This window comes from Tinamus guttatus, unplaced genomic scaffold, assembly GCF_059628265.1.
Source record: "Tinamus guttatus ecotype Peru unplaced genomic scaffold, ASM5962826v1 Tinamus_guttatus_pri_ptg000229l, whole genome shotgun sequence".
NCBI classification, from domain to species: Eukaryota; Metazoa; Chordata; class Aves; order Tinamiformes; family Tinamidae; genus Tinamus; species Tinamus guttatus.
The window spans coordinates 535,809-563,672 of NW_028288763.1; the positions used below are offsets into that span (position 1 = coordinate 535,809).

At 39.0% G+C, this 27,864-nt stretch overlaps 1 protein-coding gene across 1 annotated transcript; it reads right to left on the reverse strand.

The window, feature by feature from the left end:
* Positions 1–260: 260 nt before the first annotated feature.
* LOC104569230 (patatin-like phospholipase domain-containing protein 2) lies at positions 261–17,815 on the reverse strand. The gene is made up of 9 exons (XM_088525622.1): positions 17,629–17,815; positions 11,984–12,216; positions 11,132–11,197; positions 7,971–8,180; positions 6,807–6,867; positions 6,075–6,290; positions 5,028–5,160; positions 3,946–4,062; positions 261–743 (listed from the first exon to the last, which is right to left on the reverse strand). The coding sequence occupies exons 1-9, from the start codon at positions 17,813–17,815 to the stop codon at positions 452–454; spliced, it is 1,515 nt and encodes a 504-aa protein (XP_088381748.1). The 3' UTR covers positions 261–451.
* Between the last annotated feature and the right edge of the window lie 10,049 nt (positions 17,816–27,864).

Consider the following 27,864-nt stretch of genomic DNA (forward strand, 5'->3'; position numbering starts at 1 on the left):
ATAAGGCAAAGACACCGGAGGCCATTACGAAACTTTCATATAGCTCCCTTTATGAAATGCAAGTCCAATTTCTTTCAAGTGCTGTAAAAATTGCTGTAACAATTTTGTTAAGAATTATACTTTTAAAGTGTTCTTTGCTATGATTGTTTATCTAACAAGCTGTTTAAAGAGTTTTTATGCTGAAAGTGGATTTATTTCCAGAGAGATACCGTTAATCTTACAATGGTTCATTGTGCTGGTGATTTAAGGAAAGTCTAGTCTGCTACTTCATATAGTAACCACTGTCTTTACAATTCTTAGAACAGTAGAATTCCAAAGGCAGATTTGCCATGTAGCTGTAAACAAAGTTTTCCTAGACTTATTGGCAATTTTAAAAGTGAGCTTTAATCCTTTAGGATTTGAATATCCCTGCCAAATTGGAATTTTGAAATCTTAGAAAACTCTTTCCAAACTAATATTCTGGAGCAGTTTGGTAACTCTTCTCCGAGGAAGAGTCAAAATCTAATTCCAACCCAGATTCATCAGAATTTGGGAGAAAATTAGGATAGGAATCCATGTCTGAATGCTGCTTTATGTTAACGGAAGCATGTTTCAAGGTTGAGTGTACGAAGTATGAAGAGTCCCAGAGCCAGCTTTCAAGGTCTGCAGAAGAGTGAGGCATTTTAAGATGACAGTATGAGGAATGAAATTCCACAGTAGAAGGGGCAGTTTGACATTTTCTTAGTGGTGCATAGTTGTCTTTCCTGTTAAGAGAGAGAGAAAAAAAAAGTAGTATTTCAGTGATTTTTCTACTACTGTTCATACGTCAAATTTCAAATGAGGGAGAACACTAGAGGAAAAATAGTCAATTAAATGGTTAATTCTTAATGCATCTAATGAGCTCGAATACATGACAAAAGGAATATATGGCACCCCTGCCATCATGCAATGGCCTCAAAGGTAGGTATAGAATAGTCACCCATCTGCTCTGATAAGTACAGAGGGCAGACTTAGTTTGCAGATCACCTCTTAAATAGTCCTGGTCTTCCCCAGCTATTCACTTGGAATAGTGGGTTACTTATCAATCACAGCCATAACCCAACATTTACAAGTATAATCTCAACATTTACAAGGTTAGTAGGACAGACAGCTGTTCAGATTCCCAGATGCACTCCCCTCTTCACTTTGCAACCAGCTAAATAGCATCAACCGAAAGGCTGACCACAACTTGCATACAGTAGGAAAAAAACACTTAAAAAAAAAAGAAGGGGGGGCTTTTCATTCTTTTCCCATCCGAGAAACAGGAAACTGAAGTTATCAGCATGAATACTCAGCCTTTTCCTTCAAATTTCTGTCCCCCTGCTTGTCATATTTTTGGGGAAGAAAAAAATAAACAAAAACCCAAAAAACACCACCACCAAAATCCTTCATGGCTATTTCCAATCTGAGGCTTAGAAGATACAGAAGATGATACCAGCCACTAGGCTGAGTATCCTAATAGTATTTCTAAACTGTAACCAGCTCTTTTTTTATTATTATTATTTAAATGAAGTATGATTCCAAAAAAAGTTCAATGAGATCTGATGACATAAGGGGAAGGGAAAAAATGGGGTAGGTTGGAGAAATTACTCTCTGCAAAAACAGTAAGATCTCAATGGATCGTGAAACAAATTACAATGCACATGAAGTAAGAGCCGCCTATAGAAAACAGTGCAGCATTCCACAAAGAAAGCCTTAGGACCAAGCCATCTGAAGAGGGAATCCACTTAAAGAAAGGCTTCAGAAATCTTAGAAGTCCAACCACTTAAACAGCTCAGTGGGAGTTAATCACCCTTAAGATACCATAAAAGCATGCTGCCAGAGCCATACGGCCAAATCTTGTTTTTTTTTTCCCCCCCACAAAAAAGAGGAACAACAGTTTTGGCTGATCATCTAAGGACAGAATAATCTCAGTGAGAAGTTAGAGTTGGACCCACTCTGCAATGTTCCCTTCTGAATGTCCACCACAAAGAGTGTCTCAAGACTAGAAAGGTTGGAATCCAAATTAAATGAAGCTACTACACATAAGCATAAGAGCTTATATGGACCTCATTTACTGTGAAAAGGAGTTAGAAACATCGGTAAGGAAAGAAAGAAAGAAAGAAAAGGTCACAGAATGACATACAGTATTAAATAATTGACAGGGTGATCCTAGAAGGATAATACGTGGTACTACAAACTCCTTTTTTCTTCAGACATATGGTCTCAAAAACATACCAAGAGCACGTCAAGGTTATAAAGAAAGTTTTAACTCATTATGGAGAGGAAGAGGCTGTTCACATACAAGAATCAAATGTTCCCAGATTCTCAGTACAACTCAATACTGTAAAAAGATATTTTAACAACCCAATATTAAAGTGACTGTTTAATGCTCTCAAAGAGAAAAGGATACCTCATGACTCAAAAAAAAAAAAAAAAAAAAAAAATCAATATTCTATGAAAGTTTCTCTAGCCAGAAACTTTCAGACGGATTACTCCCTACTTCTAAAGGATGTGTCAGAATCCGAACGCTCAAGATGCCAACCCAGGATATGGCAAAACTTCTAAGAAGGCAGCAGAAACAGGCAAGTTCTTCTCAGACACATGCATCAAGTCTGCATTCCTGACTGACTCAGTGTATAGCACTGCCAGGGCAACAAAGATCATCTTTGATCTTCCTCATTATTTATCTTTATTAGTAACAAGAGAAAGACAAACCCCAAAGAACTCTTGGCTCAGATAACAGTAAGCTTTTTTTTTTCTTCTTCTTCTTTTTTCTTTTTTTAAAATCTATAGCCAGAATATAGCCATAGGTTTACTGCAATACCTGCTGCAGCTTGCTGTCTCCAGTGCTACTGCTATGATCTTGGGAAGCTTTAATGAAGCATTACATAATTCTCTGCTGTCCTAAAAGCTTTTCTGGTCATTATCGCTTCCCCTTCTCCTACTTCCTTCTCACCAACTGATTGAGAGAGTCATTAAAAAATTACTGTAAAATAGACTTGACCCACTCCACTGAAGCAGCTATTTCCAGTTTCTAAACCAAACCTTGAGGGTTCACATTTATAAGCCTTAAGAGAGTCTATGGCTCATAGCACTACTTTGTATGGCTAAGCAACTCACTGTTTCAGACTGAAAGCCTATTTTAACAAGAAAGTCTGCTGCTGCTGGTCACATTCATGTCACAGAAGTTTGCAGAATTCCACTCTGGGCAGTTATCACACTCCCCAGCATAAGGTGAAACTGTGATGGTATTCGAACTGGCGTAAGCTCTCACCAATTCCTCCATCCACACAGCACTGGAAAGATTAACAAAGTAAGAAGTCTGAAAGGCTTGGAAATAAGAAAGGAGTAATGAAACCAGTTACAACCAGGTTACCATAGGGTTTATCTTCCACAGCAATAGACATTTGTAGAAAATTTCTATAGTTGCCTTATTTCAATTCTTCCCAGCTATTTTACAAGTCTGTCCTCCCTACTCATTTTCATCTATTTTTCCACTGTTACAACCTTCTTTGTCCAGGGCTCCTAAAAGCCTAGTCTTCCTCCCCAACTTTTCTAGTTCCTACTCACCACATCTAGTCTAGAAAATCTGGAGCAGTTTTTCCACCCTTTTCCTCCCAATTCGTCCAGCTTTTGTGGAGCAAGGCAGAAACAAGGTCTCTGTTCTCAGTTCAGTGCCCATTCTGTAACTTCCCCCCAAAATCATAAGCCTATCTGGAGGCAACAACTCTTTACCTATCCAAAGCAGTCACTAATCAACGAAAAATAAACTCCAGACAATATACATTAGGGAAAACAAAACACTAAGGATATGAAGGAGTGAAAAATGTTTTGTATCATCCTTGAGAAAATTTTAAGAGGGGAACTTGCCCAAACTTGAAGCTTTGGCTAATGGAAAAGAAATCTCAGAATGCATCATTTGCCTGTAGCAGTACAGCAGCTTACCTGAATGCACAGAAGAGCTTGCTTTTAGCCCTGGAATAAACTGTACCAGCAATCTGACAAAGCTGCTCTTGCATCCATCGAACATCATCAGGAATGTCAGGAAACCAGTTTACTAACCTACAGTCAAAAACAAAACACACACATTGTTTCATAAGCAAGAGAGCTCACATGAGGCATGTTCTTATATTCCATGCCCAACTTTCAAAAACAAAAAAAGCAAAACAAACAAAAAAACCCTCACAATTTCTGTTTTCCCCAAGTTAACTCCTCCAACAAACACAGTGCCCAGGTCCTCCCTCTGCCACAATGCCTCTATATTTCTGCCTATCCTTCTCATCTCCCTTTTATAATCTAAGAAAAGATTGCTTGAGTGTATGAGGTTTACACCCAACTCTTAGGAATTCTGAAAAAAAAAAAAAAAACCCTCTCATCACAGTGCCTTCTTTATGTTGGCTGGAACTGGTTAATCGGCTTAAAGTTATGGCGGAGTTGAAGGAAGAACAGCAGGATAGGGGGAAGAAAGGAAAGCAACACAGAATAATGCCACAAATGTATTGTTTCTCCTTACAAAATGCTCTTAAGAGAATTCAGCCCCACTGAAGAGGAAGGGAGCAAAGCCTCACACAAAAATCCTGTTGAAACTTGCTTTTTTCCCTCCTCCCTCCAAAAAAGGCAAAGCAGCAGAGAAACAAGATAGTTTATTATCTGCTATTCAAACTACAATGCTCTTAAGCAAGCACTCAGTTTAGGGTTCATGACAGATTAATTTTTCTTGTACAAGAGTTAGAAACCTTGTAAAATTCATTCCAATTTTGAGAGTACAACTCTGAGTCAACCTGAGCAAACCTGATAAGAAAATTTACACAGTGAGTAGATTACTAGATTTCACTTCCGACTTCAAAAAGAAGGTACAACACAAGCACTACCTGGGTGAAGTTCAAGAATATAGTAGTTGTAAAGAATCTGCTCCCAGAAAACACACTTAAGGCTGTTCCTCCCCCCGCCCTGCTCTCTAGCGGTTAGAAGACAGCTATGACTAGGTATGCGTGAAGTTTTTAGAAGTCGTTCTTACCGACCCTTACCGTAAAGCAACGGAATAAGCAGACTCCACTGGTAGCGTATATGGCAACATCAGGTAGGACATCACCCGCATTGGGAAGAGTTTAGACACCTGGGCATAGAATCCACTCTGCTCTTTACAAGCTTCTTGCAGTGCTAAATGATAACATTTTTTTTTCAAAAAACTATTAGACTACTTGAAAACTTTCCAAATAATTTGGTTTGGTAACCATTAGTCTAATAAATATAACCAAGTATTACTTAACAAGGATCAGATAGAGAATAGAAAAAAAAAATCTCAAGACACTATCAGAGTAAATCTTCTCTAAGCTACTTTAAAATACGGTAAGTATTGACTCGTCCTACAAGGACAAAAAGACATTCCACAGAACCTTTAAGCAATAAGTCTCAGAAATAATTTATTATGATAAGATATGAAGTTCAATTTCCCTAATAATTATGTACTTTGCACAGCATCCTTGCCTTTTCATAGGCTGCAAAACTCAAAGGAGGTCGCTTAAAAGCCTAGAGCGCCACACAGTTGAGTCATACATACTGTTTCCAGAGACCACGTGGCATTTACAAAAAAATCTAGTTAAAAGGGTTTTTTTGTTGTTTTTGTTAGTAAAACATCTTAATAAAGGACACAAAATTCAGACAACTGGAAATCTACTGAAGCCTTGTTCAATAATAAAGAGCATTTAGATTTGAGATTCACCTTTGTCATGAAACAAAGGATCATATACAAATACTACAATATACAAAGCAGTGCCACAAAATCAAATGAGAATTCAAGTTATAACTCTATGGTATTGAAAAGCAACTTCTTCCTTTTGTTTCAGGTGTAGCATTTGTTCATTTGTGTAGCCAAATCAAGCTGTACATCTAATAACTATGTAATGAACTTTTATGGGTTGAGCTAGTCTCTAACAGATTTACAAGATTAAATAAAAAGCTTACTAGTTTAACCTAAGAACAAAGCAAAAACAAACAAAAACCCCACAAACATGCACACACACACACACAGAGTTTGCCATTCAAAGTTACTTAAAATAGCCTAAAGAACGTACCTTTACGAAGCCTGGGAGGAAGACTCTCAAATATGCTCTTGTCTAAAGGCCATGGATTCTGCTTCAGCTGGTCGTTAAGCACTTCAGCTTTCAGAGTTTCTGTTCCATTACTTTCTGACGTAGTTTTCTTGTTTACATGGTCAATGCACTGCACAGCCTCCTGAGGACTTCTTTTTGTGAAGGACAAGGTGACATAAATTGGGTCACTCAGAATACCTGAAAGAGTCAAGAACTTCCCCTTAGGGCAGGCTTGATGCAGAGGACTGCAGAATACCTTAAATCGGCCTGTTCTGAGGCAACTTTATCTATTCAATATCAAATAACACTTGGTCTTACAACCACAAATGTTTAAACATATTGATGAATACTTTTTTTTTTTTTTTTTTTTTGCAGGTCTAGGTCCCATTTTAAAACAGGTTCTAAAGAAAATGAAAAAAAAAAAAAAAAAAAGAATAATTAACTGAGATTGCACTGGATACACAGTCAGTTACCAAAGTTGTTTTCTAGCAAGAATAGTTAAAAAAAAAAAAAATGCAATTTCTATGTGACAGCACAGGTTAATTTAGGTAAACGACTATATGATTTCTGTCTATTCAAATTCAGAAGGAACACGCAACTTTTTCAGCTATCCCCTATTACCTACACACTTTCCCTCCCTTCCACTCCTCTTTTTTTTTTTTTCAAATCCAGGTTGAAGTCACGTTATCAATGTTAGCTACAGATGTAACATACCATTCTCTCTTAAGAATTTAAGAGCATCTGAGTATCCTTGCTCACAGATCTCTCCTAGTACCTGCAAGCACAGGATAAATGAGTCAGCCAAATGAAAGGAGATTCCACTTTACAGAATGAAAAGCTGCCATGCCCAATGCCCTCCATTCTTGTAAAAAATAGTACATTAACAATTGCCGTAATACAAAACACATTCAAGTTAATGTACCTACTGTGACCCAAATGCATTCAAACTTGTCTTTCAACCTTCAGAGATGCACTGAATTATTCATCTAAAAGGATGCTAATTCTAACTGTATTAGGTCTGCAAGAATTTCCTCCTATTCTGTTTCTTTGATTAGCCTTTTTTTTTTTTTTTTAATCAGATAGAAGTAATAATGAAGCAGAATGGCTTGGTGGAATATGTCAGTTCCCTTCTTCCTCCCAGTCCTTCCCATCTCCCAAAACTATAAGTCAGCTGTGCAATTCTCATGCTCCACTTCAAACTTAAGTCTTCCATACAAAAACATCTTTTACCAGATGTAACACCAGTTCACTTACTAATGTACATAATAGTCCTAGACAAAAAAAAGAACAACACATTTAAAGCCTACATAAGTAGAATTTATCATTTCTCTTCAAGTGATCAAAAATTCGCATTTTAAAAATACATCTACAGCAGTCAGGAACATTACTTCTCCTCTGCAGTACATCCCAAGCCAATTGGAAAAAAATCTTCTCCTTTTTCTCTAGATTAATCAGCTGCAATTCTACAGTACTTTCCTCATCAATGTTATAATTAACAGTGCTCAGCAATTTATTAATTCATAAGTTTACAGTAAAGCAGCTTTATAAACTCTATCAGATTGTGAAGTACCTGATTAGCAGATAAATATAAAAGGACTATAAATGCACAGTCATTAGTCTACCAGTATTGCTTTTATGATATATTCCTGTGCCAATTTATAAATAATCAGAGAAAGCCATTAGGCTTGGACATATACTTTTAGTCCAAGGAATATAAAAAACAAGAATAAGGAAAGACTAGGAATAAAACAAAAATAAGGGAAATGTCACCAGAAAATTAACATCATAGATAAAATTCTAAAATTACTGCAGCTTTCTGCAAAAGCAAATCTTTTGTATGAATACTGTATTATGAACCTCATGAAGTCTGCACATTACCTTAGGTTCTGGTGGAAAGAGTGCTTGTGTTAAACGATAGAGGTTCCCCAAACTAAACTGAATGCTAGTGTTGGTCACATTCATTTCATGGAAGTTTGCAGAGTTCCCTTTTGGGCAGATATCACACTCCCCAGCAAAAGGCGAAACTGTGATGGTATTCTTGGACTCGTAGTGAGGTAAGTTGTCACTGATTCCTCCATCCACATAGCGCTACAAAGATCAGCAGAAGCAAAAAAAAGATTGAAATTTAATTAGTGAATTTTCCATTTAGGAATTAAATAGCATTTAAGGTTGTAATAAAACAGTATTGCCCTAGGTTCGAGCCAAGCATTTACGGTGAAATAGTTTGTCCCTGACAACAGTTAAAATAAATTCCTGCCTATAGTACCATAGACAGCCTAAGAATATTCTCTTTGGGATTTTTGTTTCTTTCTTAAAGAAATGAAAAAGTCCACTTCAAGGAGCATAACCCTACACAACATCCATTCTAACAAGTTAAGGTCTACTGAAGTATTTCCTGCAAAAAGGAGAACAAAATTAACTTACACTTGAAGCAAAAGTAATTTGATACCAAACCACTCAGAATAAGAGTTACTTGGAATTACTCTTCAAAATATCATCATAAGTTTTCAGACAGGAAGAGACTACAACTAAATATGAACAATGCGTTAGGTCATGGATATCTAATCCAAGTGCAAGTTTAGAAGCCGTTTCACATTATGCTTTATATTCCCTTAATTTTCAGGGACTCATTTATGTAGTTTTAGCGTGTCACCACCCCAGACATATTTTAAAACGCAGGGACTGAAGAATTCCACATTGGGATAATAGATTTTTGGTGCAGCTGATTTAACTGTTGTGGCCAAAGATAAGTCTCAAAGACTCGTTGAGCCACTTGCAGGAACCTTCTCTGCAGTGGCACCAGTTTCAGACGGTTTCTTCTGAGAGCGGCAAAAAACCTCTCCTTTCCACCAGCCTTACTTTTTAGTGGCTGCAGTTTCTTCCTTCCTACTTAGGAACCACAGGTCCTTGTGAATTAAAACGTTGTTTTTAACAGGAGGAACTTGATTATCAATTTTGTCTGTTTTTTTTAGAGGGTTGAATAGCACAGCAGGTAACTGCTCTACACACGTAAGCAGTTTATACTTCTTCTGATGTTTCTGCCCATCAATTCTCTCTAATTTTTGAATTTTAAACCACTGCCATGTTTGAAGGGGTAAACACACACCCACAAACTTTACAATTAGCTATTAGATAAAGGAGAAACTACCCCAAACTGAGCTCTGCTTACCATAGCTAGTGAGGGAAAGACAGGTAGCTCTCAGTCACTCTGCTTAATAACAGCACCCTAGCCAGGCTGGGCAGGCAGCCCATGACATATCACAACATGACTGCCTGTCACTAAAGGCAGGAGGGAGAAAGACTAGAAGGAGGGAGAGAACTGGCGTGTTGGAGAAAGACCTGAAATAATTGGCCTGAAACTAAACTACAAGAGTTTTATGTGACAGATAAACATTTTCAGACAGAAAAACACCTGTTTTGATTTTGCTTACATTTACTATGTTATTGCATAGAATGCAATGTGCACAGGAAGAAATTGCTCTAAAACCACTCTGATTTTTACTTCTTTCTGCAGTTAAATGCAGACAATTAAATAGCTGTATCCTGTACTGTTACATATTACTAGCATTATACAACTAGTTGGAGTAACCCTCAAAGCTTGATTTTAAAGCATAAATGCATGAAGAACCAAGCTAGCTCACAATAAGATGCTGTGGTACTGCAAAGTTTAAATATCTGACATCCTGCTGTCTAAGTGCTACAGGAGTTACTCAAAACATATGCAAGTGTGGTATTCTTACTAGTTATGATAAAAATAAACTGCAAGGTTTTCTCATCCTCCTACATATTAAAATCATATGACAATCATTGCAAAGGTCAAATGGATATAGCGAATCCTTCTTCCACCCTTAAGACCTGAGCAAATACATCCTCGCTTGTATGTTTTTGTAGTCTGAACTAAGCCTTTTAAAATAACATTGTAGTCTGGTGACAAGAACTCAATAGGCAGATTAGCCTGGATCCACCTAAACCTTGGATTGAGTCCAATGTCCTGTTTTCATAACACCTTTAATCTGAAAGAGTTTAAGAGGGCACACAAGATTTGGAAACATAAATAAAGACAAATCTTTATACAGTTCTACTCATTTCTGGCTTTATCTTTAGCATGAAGAAAATACATTTCATGCCTATTCTTGACTTTTTCACACTTTCAATCAGCCTTGAGAACACCCTGTAATAAATCACTAGTAAGGATGCATTTGAATTTTACTTCAATACTTTTCCCTTCTCATTACCTAAGGAGCAAAGTTGGCAGGAAAGCAAAGGTAAATTAATGCAACATCATAACAAAGAGTAATTAATCCTACTGCCTTAATATGAAACACACATATGCTTACAGACCTGTTATTCAGAATACCTGCAACAAATTACAGTTTAACTATTCTGCAGACATTGCTCTTCTAATGTGAGATCAGGTAAAACCCAGTATAATAATGAAGTATTAAGAGTATTAAGTAAAAATGAAGTATTAAGCGTTATTTCTTTTAAGCAATGGAAGAGACCATCACATTGATTCTTCACCTTTAAGAAGCAACCTTTCTTGCACTGGATGTAAAGAAGGATCATAGCAGAAGACATTAAAGAGGCTGACATAACTAATTGAATACGGAACTTAAATCCACTTTTAGGGTAGAAACTATCTAGTGCAAAAATAGACAAATTACCCTACTTACAAATTTATGCAGATGAAGCACCACCACTAACTCTTGTTTTACTTTAATATTAATCCTTAAAATCTCTCACTATTTTCTTAGCTTAGACAACCCTATTCACTGCATCAGAACCACAAGAAATTTAAGGGGACATTTGCATTTCAGGGTGGGAAATTGGTGTATAGAACAAACTTCCCATTTCCGACATATACCCTGTTCGCTTATCCTTTTGTAAGGCTGTAATAAACAGCTGCTGTAGCAAATGCCCTGATAAAAGTATTAGTTTTATACAAGAGAAAAAAAAAAAAAAAAAAAGCAAACCATCTTTCAGTATTTATAGCATATCTAGAGATACTTTCGCAGCATAACAATAGAATATAGACTTACCACACCTCTAAATGATGGTGGAATTAGGCCACAATAAATAGGAACAAATGAACTACAGATTAAAGCCTGTGAAGAAATGAGACTGTATGTATTAAAGGGTAATTGTTATTGGAAGTATCATCTATCTGTGTTTTCCTATTTAAAAAAATCAATGGTCTTGAGAAAACACTGTTGACATAAGATTAATTCAAATGTGATCTCAGGAACTGTTTCAGATCTACCCCTCCATTCCATGTCCCAAAGTACTCCAGTCTGCCACTTTACAGTGTTATCTTCAGAGTTAGCAAAACCTGATCAAGCAGGAAAAAAAGTCCCTAGCAAGTGCCTTTTGAATAGAAAGCAAAAATAAATACGTAAAATAAGTTAATATCAATCATTATTTTAAGATGAGGGTAGGGTATTCCTTTTTTATTATTATTATTAACTGTGAGGGTGACAGAGCAATGGAACAAGATGCCCAGAGAGGTTGTGGAATCTCCTTCTCTGGAGATCTTCCAAACCTACCTAGATACAATCCCATGCAGCGTGCTCTATGTGACCCTGCCTGTTCAGGAGGGTTGGACCTGATGATCTCCAAAGGTCCCTTCCAACCTTAATCATTCTGTGATGCTGCTTTAATTAATATAACCACATTTCATCTGAGTAAAAATAGATGAGACTTTAAAAAAAAAAAAAAAACCCTCACACTCACGCAGAGTTCACAGAGATAATATCTGGGTAAACTAGTATGTGAATACAGCACAACTACCTTCAAAATACTGTGAAAGTCACAGTATTCTAAGATAGATCATACTAAATGGACTTAAAATAACTTAGAAAGTTGTCATATGCAATAATTGGAAATAAACATACCTGGACAACTTCTTCTTTAGAGTCAAAATTAGATATCAATGCGTTTTTACCATCTGACACTCTGGTTAGTGAAATACACAGCCGGCCTGATGACAACAGATGAGTGTTTTCTGGAAGATTTCTCATTAGTCCATCTCTTATTATCTTTATCACATTAAATGAAGGATGAAGGGGACCAAGATTTCGCTTTCTAGCTTCTTTAGCTAATGCCAGAACATCGGCACATGCTTCAGCTGAAAAAAAAAAAGCACATCATTAAGAATAGAAAATGGTTCAACGAAACAAAACACAATGAAACAAAAGACCTCTAGATTTTCAAGCAGATAGAACTAATTTTGATGAAGACCCTACCACTAAGTGAATGCTTATGATATTTATATTCATATGCTTATGATACATACATGTAGATTGTGGATGTAAAATAACTATGTAAGATGTTTTCATTAGCAAACATTAATTCCAGAAGTATGTTCTTTAAGGAAAAAAATGAATAGCCTTCCAAAAAACACAAACCATTAGTATGTTCTATATGCAATATCCATGAAACCTAGAACCTATTATAAGCAGATTTAAGGCTCACAGTGTCTCTGCTGAAGAAGCAAAGGACTTGGGTTTGTCACATCCAGAGACACTTGTTGGATTTTAACTCATCTACAATTTCCAGACATTGTAGGAGATACTCATCTCCATTTATATATAATCACAATAAATGAAATAGACATTAAAATGGAATTTATTATGGAACAGAATTGTAAGAAGGAAATCATTAGCTTTAGGAGCTAGATCAAACCACTACAGAGTAACAGAATAAGCAGTTGTTCAGAATAGTTTCATTGCTCTTCAGGAACACTCAAACCTTTAAAAAACAAAACAAAACAAAAAAACACTCCTCCCCCATCAAAGTTAAAAAGAATATTATCTTTTCCAACTGCTCTGTTTTGTTTAAATATTTAAAATTACTCTATCTTGTCTCTCCAGGGCATTCTTTGGGGATATTGCCTAATAAACAGATCTGCTTGATGGAGGGAGCAGAGAGAGGGAAGGAAGGTCAAAGTAACCGGTCATTATCCAAACTGATATGCTGCAAGGTCATCCAAATATATGTCCAGAACATGCATATTTTAACTGACATACCTGATTTCTAAAATAAATAGAATTCAGCTTACTGAACCAAACATGAACTAGTGACACCGCGCTAGAAATTATTTTGCTTAAGCCTCAGAGTTGTGATTATTTTTTGAAAATATTGTCTTTCTACAATGTCATTTTAAGTGGTGTTATCTAAAACTTTCTTATTCTTCCCTCACCTAACAACTTCTGTTAAAAAAGAGTATCTTCAAATAAATACAAAGTAATCTTTTTTTTTTTTCTCTCTAAGTATAAAAGCATTTGTTTATTCTACCCTTGAGGAGGAAAGTCTTCAGCCATGATTACACTGACACCCGGTTTCCACCCCAGAAAACAAAAGATTTAGATGCAATTCACTGTTGAAGATTAAGTATATGTTTATGTTCGTAAAACACATTTGGCATATAGCTGAGAAAAATGGCTCAAGTCACACTCAAGTGAAAAAGTTATTTTCAAAAACAGCTATGTAGGCAATTGTTGCAAGCCTATTACTGTGCACTCAGATATAAATCTTTTGTGTATATATATACATATATATATATTAGTTTTTATAAGCATATAACAAACTAATTTAAAAATGTTAGATCTTCTTAAATGTCTGAAGACAGAAATCAGGCCCATCTCAGAATTTGCAGATGTTTGAGACACTGTATTACCAGACCTCTGTTCAGAAACAGCAGCCTTACTAAGTACAATATCTTCTTTCTGCAAAAATAAATATGTTTTCAAAAACTTCTGCACTAAGTACATAGGCTGCAGACACTAAAAAACAGAACGAGTAGCACTGGGTACATGGGCACCTGATCAAGCAAAACACATGGTTTGCCAAAATCTGCCACAGTTCTCTGCCAAAATTTAATCCTGTTCTTCTGACTGGAATCCTTTGAAATTTCACGGCAAGATAGGAAGCATGGTAACAACTGCACTCATCTGCACTGCAGCCCTATTTCTACCCAGAAGGAAATAAAGTAGACCAATGTCCTCTACCAGTCCTGTGGTATGACTATTTATCTCACTGTAAACATAGTCAGGCAAGTATCAGCTCACTTTATTTATCCAATTAAATAGCTGCAAAACTGATGACCTCTAACAACTTAAGATTTGAACTTCCCTTCTATGAACTTCATTTCTGAAAATAGCTGCCTATCAAAATGAGGTTTGATTTCACATATGTTCCACACATAAGAATTTCTATCTCTTCCTTTCCTGTACTTCTAAAATCTGAAGCTCAGGAAAAAAGAAATATATATATTGTTGGAATTAATGTTAAGCAGCCTTTGGGGGGGGAAAAAAAAAAAGGTTGTTTTTTTTTTTAAAAAAAAATTCAAGTCTACATATTTTTTGTAATCCATTCTCAATATTAGAAGTAATCTTAAGCAGAAAAAATACTGTATTTCTTTGAGATTATGTGATGTTACAATACTGAAAATTTTATACTTTATTAATTCAACACTATGAAGTATTCTACCTTCCTTTGCTTCTCCTGCCCCGGTTCAGCAGGGTGAAAATAAGCGTCACCTCTTGGAGGATCTATTTGGAAAGAGAGTTTTGCCCTTTGATGACAACAGAAAGGTAGAGAGAGCTAGAGCTGAACTCAGAGCAGAATTTTACGCAGGCATCGGCAAAACTGTTTTATTTCTTGAAACACAGAAAAGCTAAAGAGATTAATGTTTGCATTAAACTGTTTGGTTTTCCACAGAATAAAATCTTAACTAATATATAGCTACACACACACCTCCTGTGCTTCTCAGTGCAACTTTAAAAACAGATGAGTACAGCAGCAAAACAATCTTATCTCCCAGATACCTATTGGGAAGATCTAAGAGAGTAAAGTGTATCTTAACAGGTTCAGCTTGGAGTAGCCTAAAACATACATCATCCTCAAGAGAACAGCTATCTCTAACCTTCTCTCTTCACCTTCTCTTGAACTGAATGACTGAAGTGTCTTCCTCCACCTAGGACAGCACAATTTCTTTCAACTCAATGGCCAAGGTTCACATGAAGCCAAGCATGAAATTCTAGACAGTGTAATTTTACCCATCCAACAGCTAAAGAAAGCACAAAAAAGTGCTTTACTTAAAACTTAGCTTCAAGCCTTGAATAGATGAAATACTAAGTCAATTTTAGTTTTTAAAAACAAAATCTGTACATATATACATACACACACACAGAGTTTTGTGGGGGGAAACAGACCAAATAAAATATATCATTTTTTTATATCACATAATGTTTCTTTAGAGTTTATTTATAATTCTCTGCTTTCACCAAAGTATTTTTCTAACTCACAGAGAATGAACAAATAGAAAGGTACAGACTTAACATGGGAATATCTTCTTTTCTTGATGACTTGACAATGATTCACATGTTTTTGAAGATATTTTTAAAGCCAACTGCTTCCAAACAGAAATATTCACAAATTCTGCTCCCTGCCACTCCCATCTTTACCCCCCCCACACTTTTTTTTTTTTTTTTTTTAAAAAGTTTTCATAAGGAAAGCATCTGTCCATAAAATACAGTATTCTGGGTAGTTATCACACACCCACTAGGAAATCTATTATTTATAGAAAATCAAAAAACCCAGCCAGCATATAGAGAAAAACCTGGATTAATTTATTAAAGTTTGCAGACATACTTAAAATTCTGAAAATTTAAAAAGCTGTTCATATCATGTACTCTCATGAAAAAAAAAATACACACACTTTTTCTGCTTAAAAACACTTTGAATATTTAAAACAGCTTCCAAGTCTTCTTAAATCACTAATTTGAAGTCTAAAAATGGATACATACTCAACAGTTACAAAGGATAAATATGTTCTAAAAGCCTATACTGGGCTTAAAATGGCTCATTCAAGCATATTATTTTGGTACATTTCAGCAAACTTAAAAGTCTAAATAGTATAGACATTGCTAAGGCTTTGAAGAAATTAAGGTCAAGTGAGAGAGAGATGAGTGGCTACATAGCAGGAATTAGCATTTGACAGCATAACTGTCTTCCAGGTACAGAAAGCTTTTCGTCATTTTATTTTAATCAATGAGTAGTTCCCTCAGACGTTAAAAACAAAGAAAGTACTCCCTAAATTCAAAATAAACTGTGCATTTTCCTCTTCTGATCAATGAATAAAATAAAATCTGAATTTACAAGATGCTGTAGTCCCAAATGCCCTACAGGCACTGCCAAGAAAAGCCATGAGTTTGAGTCACTAACTAGCCAAGTCCTTATTCAGTGAATGTTTGATTTATAAGGTAATCATTTTAATTTTATATATTGTTTGCAGTTTAGTCTCTGCCTTAAATAGCTTGATATTTTACTTGTATCAAGATGCTTTAATGCCTAGCATGTCTAATTTATTAGCCAAATATATATGTTCTGGTTCTCCGAAGCCCTAGTTAGGTGAAAGTAAGATATACTTTTCCTATTGCTAGACAGTAAATGCTTATTTCACCACAGAGACTATATTTAGTTCAAAATTGACATATTTCATTAAAAATGCCCTATAAATACAAAGTAAGAATAAATATATTACTTAAACTCTGATAAAAAATAATGATTTCAATCAATCCATTCAGTTTCTAATCATATACCTAAGTGACCTATGGAATATGCACTGTGCACAGATTAAAGAGGAAAAGCATGTTAAAGCTAACCTAAGCCCTGACTAACTCTTTAAACCCTACCCCAAGAAAGGAGAAGCTTTAGAGGAAGCAACTTAAAGCTAACCGAGGGCGTGCAAAGACATAAAGAAGAAATGCATTTATTACTTCCCAGCAAAGTATAGGCACCCTATGTCAAACCAGGGCAGGCAAACTACTGCTGTCGAAGGGTGCTATGGTTCAGCCATTCTGCTCTCCCTACAGTTTTCAATTCCTCTACTGTACACACAGATAGAGCAATAACTGTCACCAACCCAGTGTTGTAACCCTGAAGCGAGGAGGATGGCGAGAGCTTTGTATGGACACGCACACCTGTCACTGCACCTAGGAGCAAACCTGGGCACCTCTGACCACTCAAGTGTTGAAACCTGGCACGGAACTGACAAAACCACACCTTGAGCCCGCAAAGTTGCCAAATACCCATCTTTGAGGTGCACTAATTTCACCACCTGTCTCTCCCTCCCCTTTGAGGAAACACGCATTTGCCTTGCTCAGGGGTAAGATGGGTGGTGGGATAAGAATGAAATGTAAGCAAATAACGATTAAAAAAAAAAACAGAAAAATAATGAAAAAGACTAGAGGAGCTAGACAGGAGCTAGAGTCACCCTTCTCCCTTGCGGAATAGCTTGAAAGCAAAAGAAAACAAAACCACATCTCAGTTTCCTAACAGACATCAGCGCCGCAACCGCCGCCCGCTCGCTCTCCCTTCACGCAGCAGTAACCGGCGCAACCGCCGCTCCCGGCGCTCTCCTCACGCGGCAGTAACCGCCGCAATCGTCACCCCCCTGCGCTCCCCTCACGCGGCAGTAACCGCCGCCCACAGCTCCCCGCCGCCGCCGCGCGAGGAGGAGGGCGAGGCCGCTCACCCAGCGATCCGCCGCCGACGAGCACGGCGCCGGCCAGCGCGCCGGCCGAGGCGCCGTAGATGTGCCGCGCGTCGCGGATGATGTGCGGTGCGTGCTGCTGCAGGCAGGTGGCCGCGCCGATGTGATAGACGCCCAGGAAGCCGCAGCCGGCGAACGAGACGCTCCATCCGCGCTCGCGGTCCAGCATCTTCGCCAGCGGGGCGGGGGCGGAAGCTGCGGAAAGGCCGAGCGGAGCCGCCGCAGGTGGCAGCCCGGACTCTGCTGCCGCCCGGCCGAGCGCGGGGCGACGTCGCGAGAGCAGCGCAAGCCGCGCGGCCGCTTACATGCCGGCCACGCCCATCCCCTCCGAAGGGTGCGAACGGGCCAATGCGGCGCCGCCGCTGGCCACGCCCCTCCCGCGCGCTGTGACGGCACAAAGCCCCTCGGCCAATCGAAGGGGAGATGCAAATGTGGGGGAGCCGCGGGGCGGGCGCTCCCTGAGGGTGCGCGGGGTTGCGGCTGCGTCCCCCAAGCGTGCGGCAGCGCGTGCAGGTAGCGCCGAGTGCGGCGGGACCTGCGTGCTGGGAAACGTGCGAAGGGCGGAGTTAGCACTTATCCCGCTTATGCGGGGCTCAGGAATACGTTGCACGCGGTTTATATAATCGCTCGTGTTCCGTGATCTGCTTTAGGAACAAGCGTTGTTTCAGCAGTAATCCTGTACCTCATAATGAGGTTTCGCCACCCTAGGGTGCTTATAAGAGGAAGCTTATTCTGTAATAAACTTGCAGACTATTGCAGCAAAATCCATAGCCAGTAACTGATCAACTTTCAGAAGTCCCATAAAAGCATCTTTAGGCACTTGAGCGCTTTACTAATCTGTATGTTTGCAAATGCACGAGAGAGGGGAGCACCCCAGGCAGGAATCCACAACAACCAGCTTGCCCAGCAGCCAGCTGCCCAGAGCTGGGCTCTGAGGACATGGGGGACAACACGTGTGATGGTCCATAGGGTTTAACTGCCTCACCCATGGCCACAGAAACCCTCTTTAGCTACTTGCATCCATTCTCATATCCCAGCAGTGGAATTTAGAAGCATTTCAACAGTGTCTGAGAGGAGCTCATACTAAGAAAACACAGCTGGGGGAGGTTGTGTTGTGCAATTTCTGTTAACACAGAGCACACTCCCAGGAAGAGAGAGCAGGATTCAAGTTCTCCTTCAAACAGAATGGGCTCGAACTCATACCAAGCGATCACTAGTTTTACTCAGGAAGATTTCAAACAATCCTGAGATGAAACACAAAGCATCATGAAAGACTCCACGTTCCTTGACCCCTGTAAGCATTGGGCCATACGTTAGATTTCCCCTTTGGCAACTTAGCTCTCTAGCCACCCTTCCATTGCTGTGCCAAGCACCTGTGTTCATTCCTAGTTTCACCATTTCACCAGGCACAGCAAAGTGTCCTAATCCCAGTCCTGCCTAGCAATTTAGACTTGCAAATTATGGAAGTGGGAAGCCAAACCCTTTTCAGGTGACAGGGAAGGAGGAAGCTGAAAATAGAGATGAAGCCACATCCCACACTTTGAGATGAAGCCTATTGCATCAAATACTGAGTGTGGCAACTACCTTCTTTCCATTGCCTTCTAAAGAAAGGGGCCAGCTCTGCTGTATCTCCATTCTGTCCGTGTTGTGCCCTCTCACACTCTGCACTTGGAGCGTAAGCAGAGCCATTTCTTAAATGGGGCTCTTGGGAGAGGGGCATTGAGACACTTAGAGAGGGGCAGTTTTAACATCTGTGGAAATTTCAGAGAGAGACAGTTAACTAGCAGCTGATGGGGAGTGGTTTAAACCTGATAAACTGATTTACAGGAAAATGTTCCTAAACACTCTTTTTTTTTTTTTTTTTTTTAGTGTAGAGATCATCTCATTTTACCAATAATTTTTATTCCTAGAATCATCCCTGGAAAGCTGTTCCTGAACCTCATTTTCTAAATAGAAAAAAAAGGATCTTCTCATTTTTAGCCAGTTTATATCCATCTGCTCCTGTACTAACTTTGTCCTTTAACTTTACTAGTTGCTTGGTTTGGCACATTGGGAGCTGTCAGCCATATTCCCTCATCCTGTGATACTCAGCCAGTTGAGCTCTTCAGTTTCCTCTCCCAAGGAAGATGCTACAAGTGCTGCCTGATCAGCACTGTAATTAGTCCTTCAGAAAAGGTCTCACCAGAGCCAAACAGAATCTTTACTGGGGAAGCTGAATCACTCATTCTGATGACTCAGAAGAAACAGATTCTTCCACACTTCATCTTAGTTTTCTAAAAATATATTATCATCCCCAGTGCATAACACCAGGCCTGATCCCAGCACTGCACTTCCATTCCTGCTGGATACCTGCTGCTTTCTTAGTACTACTTCGTGTCCTGCTAAGCTGCTCCGCAGCAGATCTCAGTTTCCTGGTGCACATCCCCCTCTGTCTTCCCTAACTGAGCAAGTAGCTTCTCAGGCAGTGTATCAGCTGAGGCTGGAGACAGGATGGATCCCATTTCCCCTGCCTGGGAAATCAGCTGCCTCATCAAAAAGGCAGATGAGTTGGACACACTATACATTTGGCTAATCAAGACTCTCAGCTTTCTTTTATCTCCCGGCCTATGAAGATAATTACCCTTCCCCTCAAACGTGTTCTAATCCCTTCCTTTTATTTAGTTCACATTTTTATGTTTATGTGCTTAGTTCCCACTGAAGATTTGTCTGCATGGTACATAGCTGTTTAGGGTAAAGATCATCGAGCTAGCTCTAAAGAAAGAGCCATCCGAGTTAGCTGATGCAATCTCACCACAAAAGCCCTACTGCAGTTATACAATATGCAACTTCAAAATCATCCAATTTATCTCATGGATCACTGCATATGCGGTGCTGCAACCTGCATTGCAGAATCTTTTCTCAGTATGTACCGGGAAATGAAACGACCTCAAAGGCCAGGTAATGGAAATTAAGCATAGTTTCACTGTGGTAAAACGTACCTAGGAAATCTGAGTGCATCTTATAATGGTCTGTAAACAGATGTTCTGTCTGTTATAGTGTTCTGTAAACCCAACCTAATGTCTGGAATATATAGGTGTGCCAACTGTCCATTATTTAGCCACTAAAGCTTCTCCCTTAATCCTTTCAATTTAGCTTTCGTATCAATTAGGATATGTGTTATTTTCCTAAGATACCAATTAAATAAAATCTGCTATTGTAAAAGAAGAGAGAAACTGTCAGCGCATTTGTAAAGTGTTTTTAACTCCTAAGAAGAAAGGTATGTTTTAAGCAGTAAGGTTAATGAAGGTATATAATTGATAGGAAAAGGAAACATATACGATAGAGTAAAAATAGGAGCACTACTGAGGAAGTAACAAATGATCAAGTCCAAGATCTTGGCCAACTCTGAAGACATGATGAGACCAGCTCTACAGAGGGAGAAGGATATGAGCTCAAGAAAGTGTGTGGTAAGCTCTGCTCAGAAACAGCAAAGATTTTCCACAGCGTTGACTGTGAGGAACTCATTAATAATCATTGATCTCTCATATAGCATTTTTCCTCAAGCATTTTATAAGGACACAACATATCATGATACCCATTTTCATGGGAGAGGGTGAAAGCAATCCAGTAGTGAAGTCTGCCCAGTAGCACTCAGCAAGAGTATTTTCAAAGTTAGGGAGAGAAGCCTAACATCATGAGTCCTAGATCATATCAGTACCTTAGCACTTCACCAAAAGAAAAGTTACTCTAGGATTCCTGGAGTACACAAAATTTCCTTGACTTGCTAGTAGTCTGTTGTGTGTGAGAGAGGGAGAGGTGACTGAGTTGGACTTCTTCAACTGATGATCCACTCACTAATTAAAAAAAAAAACAATAAAATTGAAAATCATCCCAGTTCTGTTCCTGGGAAGACCATATTGTGAAAACTTTCTGAAGAAACACAAAGTCAACACAATTTAAGTACCTTTGGTGAACAACCCAACCCGGTCCCTGTCTCATTTTCCTGTTCCTAAAAGAATCTAGAGAACAAAACCAAGGACTGGGTTGCATGTTTTTGGAATTATATGACATGTTGTACATTCACCCCTCATTTCTATGTACGGATAGACAATTACTGGAATCTGTGGAGAAAACATATAGTGTCTTAGTTATCCAGACACTCCCATTTATGTACCCCATTTATGCCAATTTGGAAGAAGATTATAACCAGAAACAGAAATGAATATTGTGTCTTTAATTGTTATCCTGTCTACTTCAGCACACACTAGGGGAATTCGAACTAGAGTCATCACCAAAAGACCAAAGTCTTGACTATTTAACACGCACAAGGAACCACAGGGCAGGGAAGCAGAGAGAGGGGTTACAGAGAGTGGTAGGTGCTAATCATGAGCTGGACAAGGAACCCTTTCCACTGCTTGCAGCAGTGCTCTGCATACCTGTTGCACTGTCCTCTCTTCACCTATGTCTGCCAGGAGGCTTCTAAGGAGCAGAGGAAGAGGAAAAATATTTAAACTTTTCTGGCCAAAATGAGCTCTTGCAGTTTTTTTTTTTTTTTAAATCGAATTGAAAGGCTTTGAGAGCTCCAATTCAAATGGCCTCACTACATTCTATGTTAACGTTTACAGCAAAGCTTTAAGTGGCACAAAAGTTGTTCTTATTCCATTACTGCCTTCCAGCGGTATTACCCAGTGACAGACAGTCTACGTGGGAATATTTTTTCCTCATCACATGTCATACCATGACCCATTAAGCTTGCAGTGGTCTCAAGTTAACTTCTCTCATGTTTCATTGGCAGGAAACTGAAAGTAGGTCATTTCTAATGGAAGATACTGACCTGCTTTTCCCTTTGGCCTGATCCTGTCAACCTTTAAGTAAGATTTTTGGTGTTTAGGTCAATATTTTGGCAATTACATTTGTGAAAGGTTATGGTAAGGCTTAAAGAAACAGTACAAGAGGATGATCTCAAAAATGGTTTATATAGAGTTGATAGGGTAAAGCCTGATAGTTTCCAAGTAATTCCTGTGAGGTTTCTAGACTTCACAGCATAAACATAATGATTACTTTGACTAAATTAAGAGAACTGTTTTCCCCAAGTTTTAGTTGTGACTGTGGGCACATTTTAGCAAAAGCAAATCAATTATAATGACTTGAATAAGTTCAGAGCAATATGAAATATCAAAGCACACAGGTTGTACAGTCTTTGCATTTTTTCTGGGCTTCTGCCATAATCTCTTTTAAGAAGAAAAAATCAGTCTTAATAAATAAACAAACAAATAAATAAAACCACCCACCAGCCATTTCATATTTGTTAAGTTCCAACACTGTAAAGGCAGACCCCTCTTTTTCTCAATATTACTGAAGCACAGGGATAGTAAAACCAGCATTTTGAAAATCTCTTTGCCACCTGTTTTGTGCTGAATGCTTTCACAAGAGGGGAATTTAATTTTGGAAGCTATATCCGAAGCACTTCCTTTGGTTACTCTGCCTGCTATTGCATAAACTATTTTGTAACTATTGCTGTATCTCAAAATGCATAGCAGTTCCTCAAATCTAAGAGTATCACATATTCTAAAAGGTATCTACTGAAACATCAGTTCTACTGCCAACCCTCACTTACTCAGAGTCATACAGGAGGAGAGATGTGGTAATCTGAACTTAAAAAAAGAGATAATACAAAACATATGTTAATTAACCTATAAAACTTATTTAGCATATTCACCCTTGACAGACTTCTGTAAACAACCCTGTGAAGAAGCAATTTTAAAGGAGAGCAGCAGAGAAGAGGGTACGCTCCTAAGGAAGCAAGGGGCTCGTCAGCCCACAGCACAGATAACCTGCCCACTGTAACCTACTCACCAATTATCAATAGCTACCTACAGGCAGACATATGCAGTTCCTCCTCTTATGGTAAAGAAATGCAAAATAGTGACTAAGTTCTGTGACTAGAGCCTTGCTTCTTGTGTTTGTTTGAAAAGTTGGTAAAATCCTCCAGCACTTTGATTCTTGTTCTCAAGGGTGAGTGAAAACCAGCTTATCTGGTTCTGGTAGGAAAAACAATGCATTTTCACATCTTGAATTTTTAGATGGTGACTTATGTTTTTTCACTCTCAGATAAATAAATCTTGAGAGTTAGTTTGCGTGCCAGTTCTGATATCACAGTTGCTGCCTTTACTCTTCATAATTTCAAAATTATTCCATCAAACGAATAGCTTTAAATTACCTCACGTTAACATGATTCATTTTTATGCACGCTATGTTTTCATGGCATTTTTATTTCACAACTTTGTGGCCTGATAAATTATGTGGCAATAGTTTATTGCAAAAGACCCCTTGCAACCTAAGTTTTTTTTCCAATGTCTTGGAATTCTTTAAGGCAGAAAACTAAGAAAATAGCCTATAGCTAACTGAAACTAGTAGGAATTCAGTTAGCGATTAGAGGTAATAATGTTCAAATCTTGTCTTGCAGGATATAAGTTTGCAATACGCTATAAAAAGCACCCGTTTTCTATCCAATAGATAGGTAGATAAGAAAACATTTCTTATGTAGAAGCCTTTCTAAAACTTATGGTGCATTTTGAATCTTGCATTGCAGTACAGTTACTAATCAACCAAGGAAATACTCCTGAAAATTATAATTTTCATCTACTTAGAGAGGTTTCCATTTTGCAGAGAAATTGTGGCTATAGAAACAGCTGATGCTGGGAAGTTACTGCTTGTATGGAGAGTAACCAGCAACCTAGCAACCTTATTAGCATAACAGCCCCTCTCAGCATTTGAGAATATGTTATGAAATTTTTGAGAGACGATTGCAGAGCTGCATACAGGTGAAGATGCTGTCAGCAGAGTATGTGGGCAAAATATAAATATACGCACTGTGCATAAATATACACCTTTACTGTGGTAGTTCTGGATCCTATGATTATTTAAATAGCAGATACAAAGTTTTAGGAGTTTTTTCCTTCTGGTTAGAGAAGAATGAAAGAACACAGTACCAGACAGATGAATCTAGCTGATACCTGAGCCAAATGTCAGACTGGCTGGCAGAGCTGTGTCATATCAGCACAACAGGAGCAGAGACTTTGCAAGCACCATGGAAGGTTGTCCAAGGGCTTTATTCTTTCAAAGCAAAAATTCCGAGCAAAGACAGCCTGAACAGTCGCTGTCTGCCCTCTACCACTCTTTCGCAAACCATGGACAGGCTGCAGAAACTATTCCGATGAAAAATAATTCTGTCTCTTCTGGGTTGTTTCTCAGGTTAAGCAGTACTGCTGCTGAACAGCCAAACAGCCATGGTCTCTGTGTGGACACAAGAATTGAGGCCTTTTCTTGCTGTTTATGGTGGAAGGATGTTATTCAGGGTCAGCAACGGAAGCATCTAAGCTATGCACCACATTGGCTTAAAGTAAACATCCGTCCTCAGCATTCTCCTATTTGTTATTTTAAGCAGCTAATTGTGCAATGCCCTGATTATCATGGATCCCATTTCAAAGGGTACCTAACTCTTCCCAAGTGCTGCACAGGAAATTCAGGCATGGCCTTAGCTCAGAGCTGTAAATTTCATCACAGGGGATCAAGCGTTTCAGGGTAGCTATTGAAATGACAAATATCTTAAGGGAAGCTATCCAGAGCATGAGGCCAGACTCTTTTCAGTGGTGGCCAGCAATAGGACAAGAGGCAGCGGCCACAAACAGAAACACAAGAATTTGCACCTGAATTTGAGGAAAAACTTTGCTATAAGCACCGGCACAAGTTGTCCAGAGAGGTTGTGGAGTCTCCTTCTCCGGAGATCTTCCAAACCCACCTGGATGCCACCCTGTGCCACGTGCTCTAGGTGTCCCTGCTGGAGCAGGGGGGTTGGACTTAGCTGATCTCTAGCAGTCCCTTCCAACCACAACCATTCTGTGATATAACAACTTCTATTTCCTTTTGCAGGTCTAATTCTCATTTCATTTCCACCTAGCTGACACAAGATGAGATCTACTTGTTTAGCCGTGTAAAGAGCAAATGATGCATATACAGCACAGAATGAGACTCTCTAGCTCACAGCTTGATACAGAACCCTATGGAAGTTTACAATCAGTAAGAATATTACACAAGACTTCCAGTACGACCAGTAGTGTAAGTGCCACTATGAATCACAACTGTCTGTCCATTGGTATTCACATGTACAAACAGATGCCAGATAGTCAATTGCTGCAAATCAAAGTATTCTCATTTCAAACCTGCTGATGAACTTGCACTTACTTTTAGAAATCAGCAAACTGTTCTGCTTGAGAACACCTTTACTTTTTGAATGACCCTCCCCCTCACTTCCCTGATGCTTTTCAGGGAGGAAAATTTGCAGCAGAAGGACAAAATGTTCTTGTACACCCATAAAATGGGACAGCAATGAATAACCTAAAGGTGACATGCTGCTTGTTTGGTATGGCTGCGGGAGAGCTTCAGCTGAGGTTCAGAGATAACTGTGGCATTGGCTGCAGGCAGTCGTGGTGTAGTCTCAAGTGTGCTGCCCAGTATGGTGAATAGCTGCACGGGCACAGCCCCTTTTCCCAGAGAAAGGTGCTTTAAAGCAAACAAAAAACAAATAAATAAACAAGCAAACCCCCACCACACAATAAGGAGAAGGTGGGCAAGACTGCGAGAGCAGAAATGACACACGTGCATTATACGCAGTCGTGCCAGTTTTCCCTTCCAAATTCACAATGCCAGTGAGCTGCCCAAGGTTCCCGATCAATGATTAGGATCCTATTGTGCTCAAGCCAATACAAGGCCTTACCTATATTGAAATGGTTGTACAAAAAGGACTTTTCTCCTCCAGATAGTAACCATCGGATATTCCAGTCTTCCAGGAACAGCTGACCTTGGAGAAAGTTTTTTCTTTGACCACAGACCCTGGAGCACATCCTTTAAACATAAGCATAACTCTTTGGAAGATCAAGGTGTAAGTTTCACCTTGATGATAAAGTGTAGGTGTCTACCTTAAGAAAGTGAGCGCTTGTCAAGACTTGCAACTGCTCTCACTATTGTACAACATTCGTATGTAACACAGCAGAACAAGTTAAAGAGACTTAAGAGCACATAAGATGACAACTAAAAGATGGTCAGATCTCTTACGTAGTCATTTATGTTTGTAAAATGCAGCTAAAGTCACTACTCTGGACAGAGACAATATGTTGCATAGTCTCTGCCAGCAAACTTCTAGGGCCTGTGCAGGAAGAGGTTAAAATGTTTAGAACATTTTTGAGACCAAAACTAGCCAAATTATGGAACTTACAAACATACATCTGCTGTAATAGCAATATCTCATTTCCTAAGTTAACCAAATCATTTCGTAACTAAATTACATACCCGTACAGAACTTTATGATTGTTTGTTGAGAGGGAATTAATTTAAGAGTTAGTTTCACAGGTCAGTGCCAATCACTATATATTTTTTTTAATTTGCATAAAAGTTCTGATTGTACATTCATCATTTCCTACTTCTATTGACTTCTACCAAGTCAGTCATTTCAACCCTAAATTCATGCTGCGAGGCTCATAGTGTTAAGTGAACAGCCTAAAGCAAAACTTGCTTTTATAGTACAGATCTTACTTTGATCTATTTCTCTAATGACAAATTCTGAACACCTCCTTTATCAAACATAGTTTTGGCTAAATTCCTCACGACTAAAGCAGATCTCCTAAACATGCAGTGCCAGTGCAGATACTGTGCTGATGCTCTGCTAAATTTTTGCTTCATTGCAGCGTCCATTCTTCCTTGAAACACTGGCCAGCCTGGTTAGCTAAAATCAGCTACAGGCAAAATTAAATAGTTTGCTTGTTTAGAAAGCTGAAACACAGCTCAAGGCAAGCGGGAAAGCTGCTCTTCCCTTGGCAGGAGCGAGCTGCAGCTTGGCTCAGCCTGCAACACACAGTCACCTCAGGCAAGGGGTCAGTGTGGCAGGGCTGGGGAAGGCAGGCTCTGCCTGTGGTGCACGTTCACACTGACCTCGTGCTGTGGCTCACGGTGCTGTCGCTCTGCAACTCATTCCTCCTCACCTCCCTTGGGTCCTGTGAGGGGGAAGGCAGAGGCTGGTGGCAGCTGAACTTGGTTAGCAGGTCAGGCAGCTGTGCCTGGCAAGGGAAACAAGTGACCTTCACCTCCTCTGACTTCCTCCCCTCTCCAAGGAATCAGCTCTTCTGAGTGCCTGCAGTTCCCCTGAAAGCTAAGGGGTGTTTTGTGCTTCCTCTGTTTCTGCTG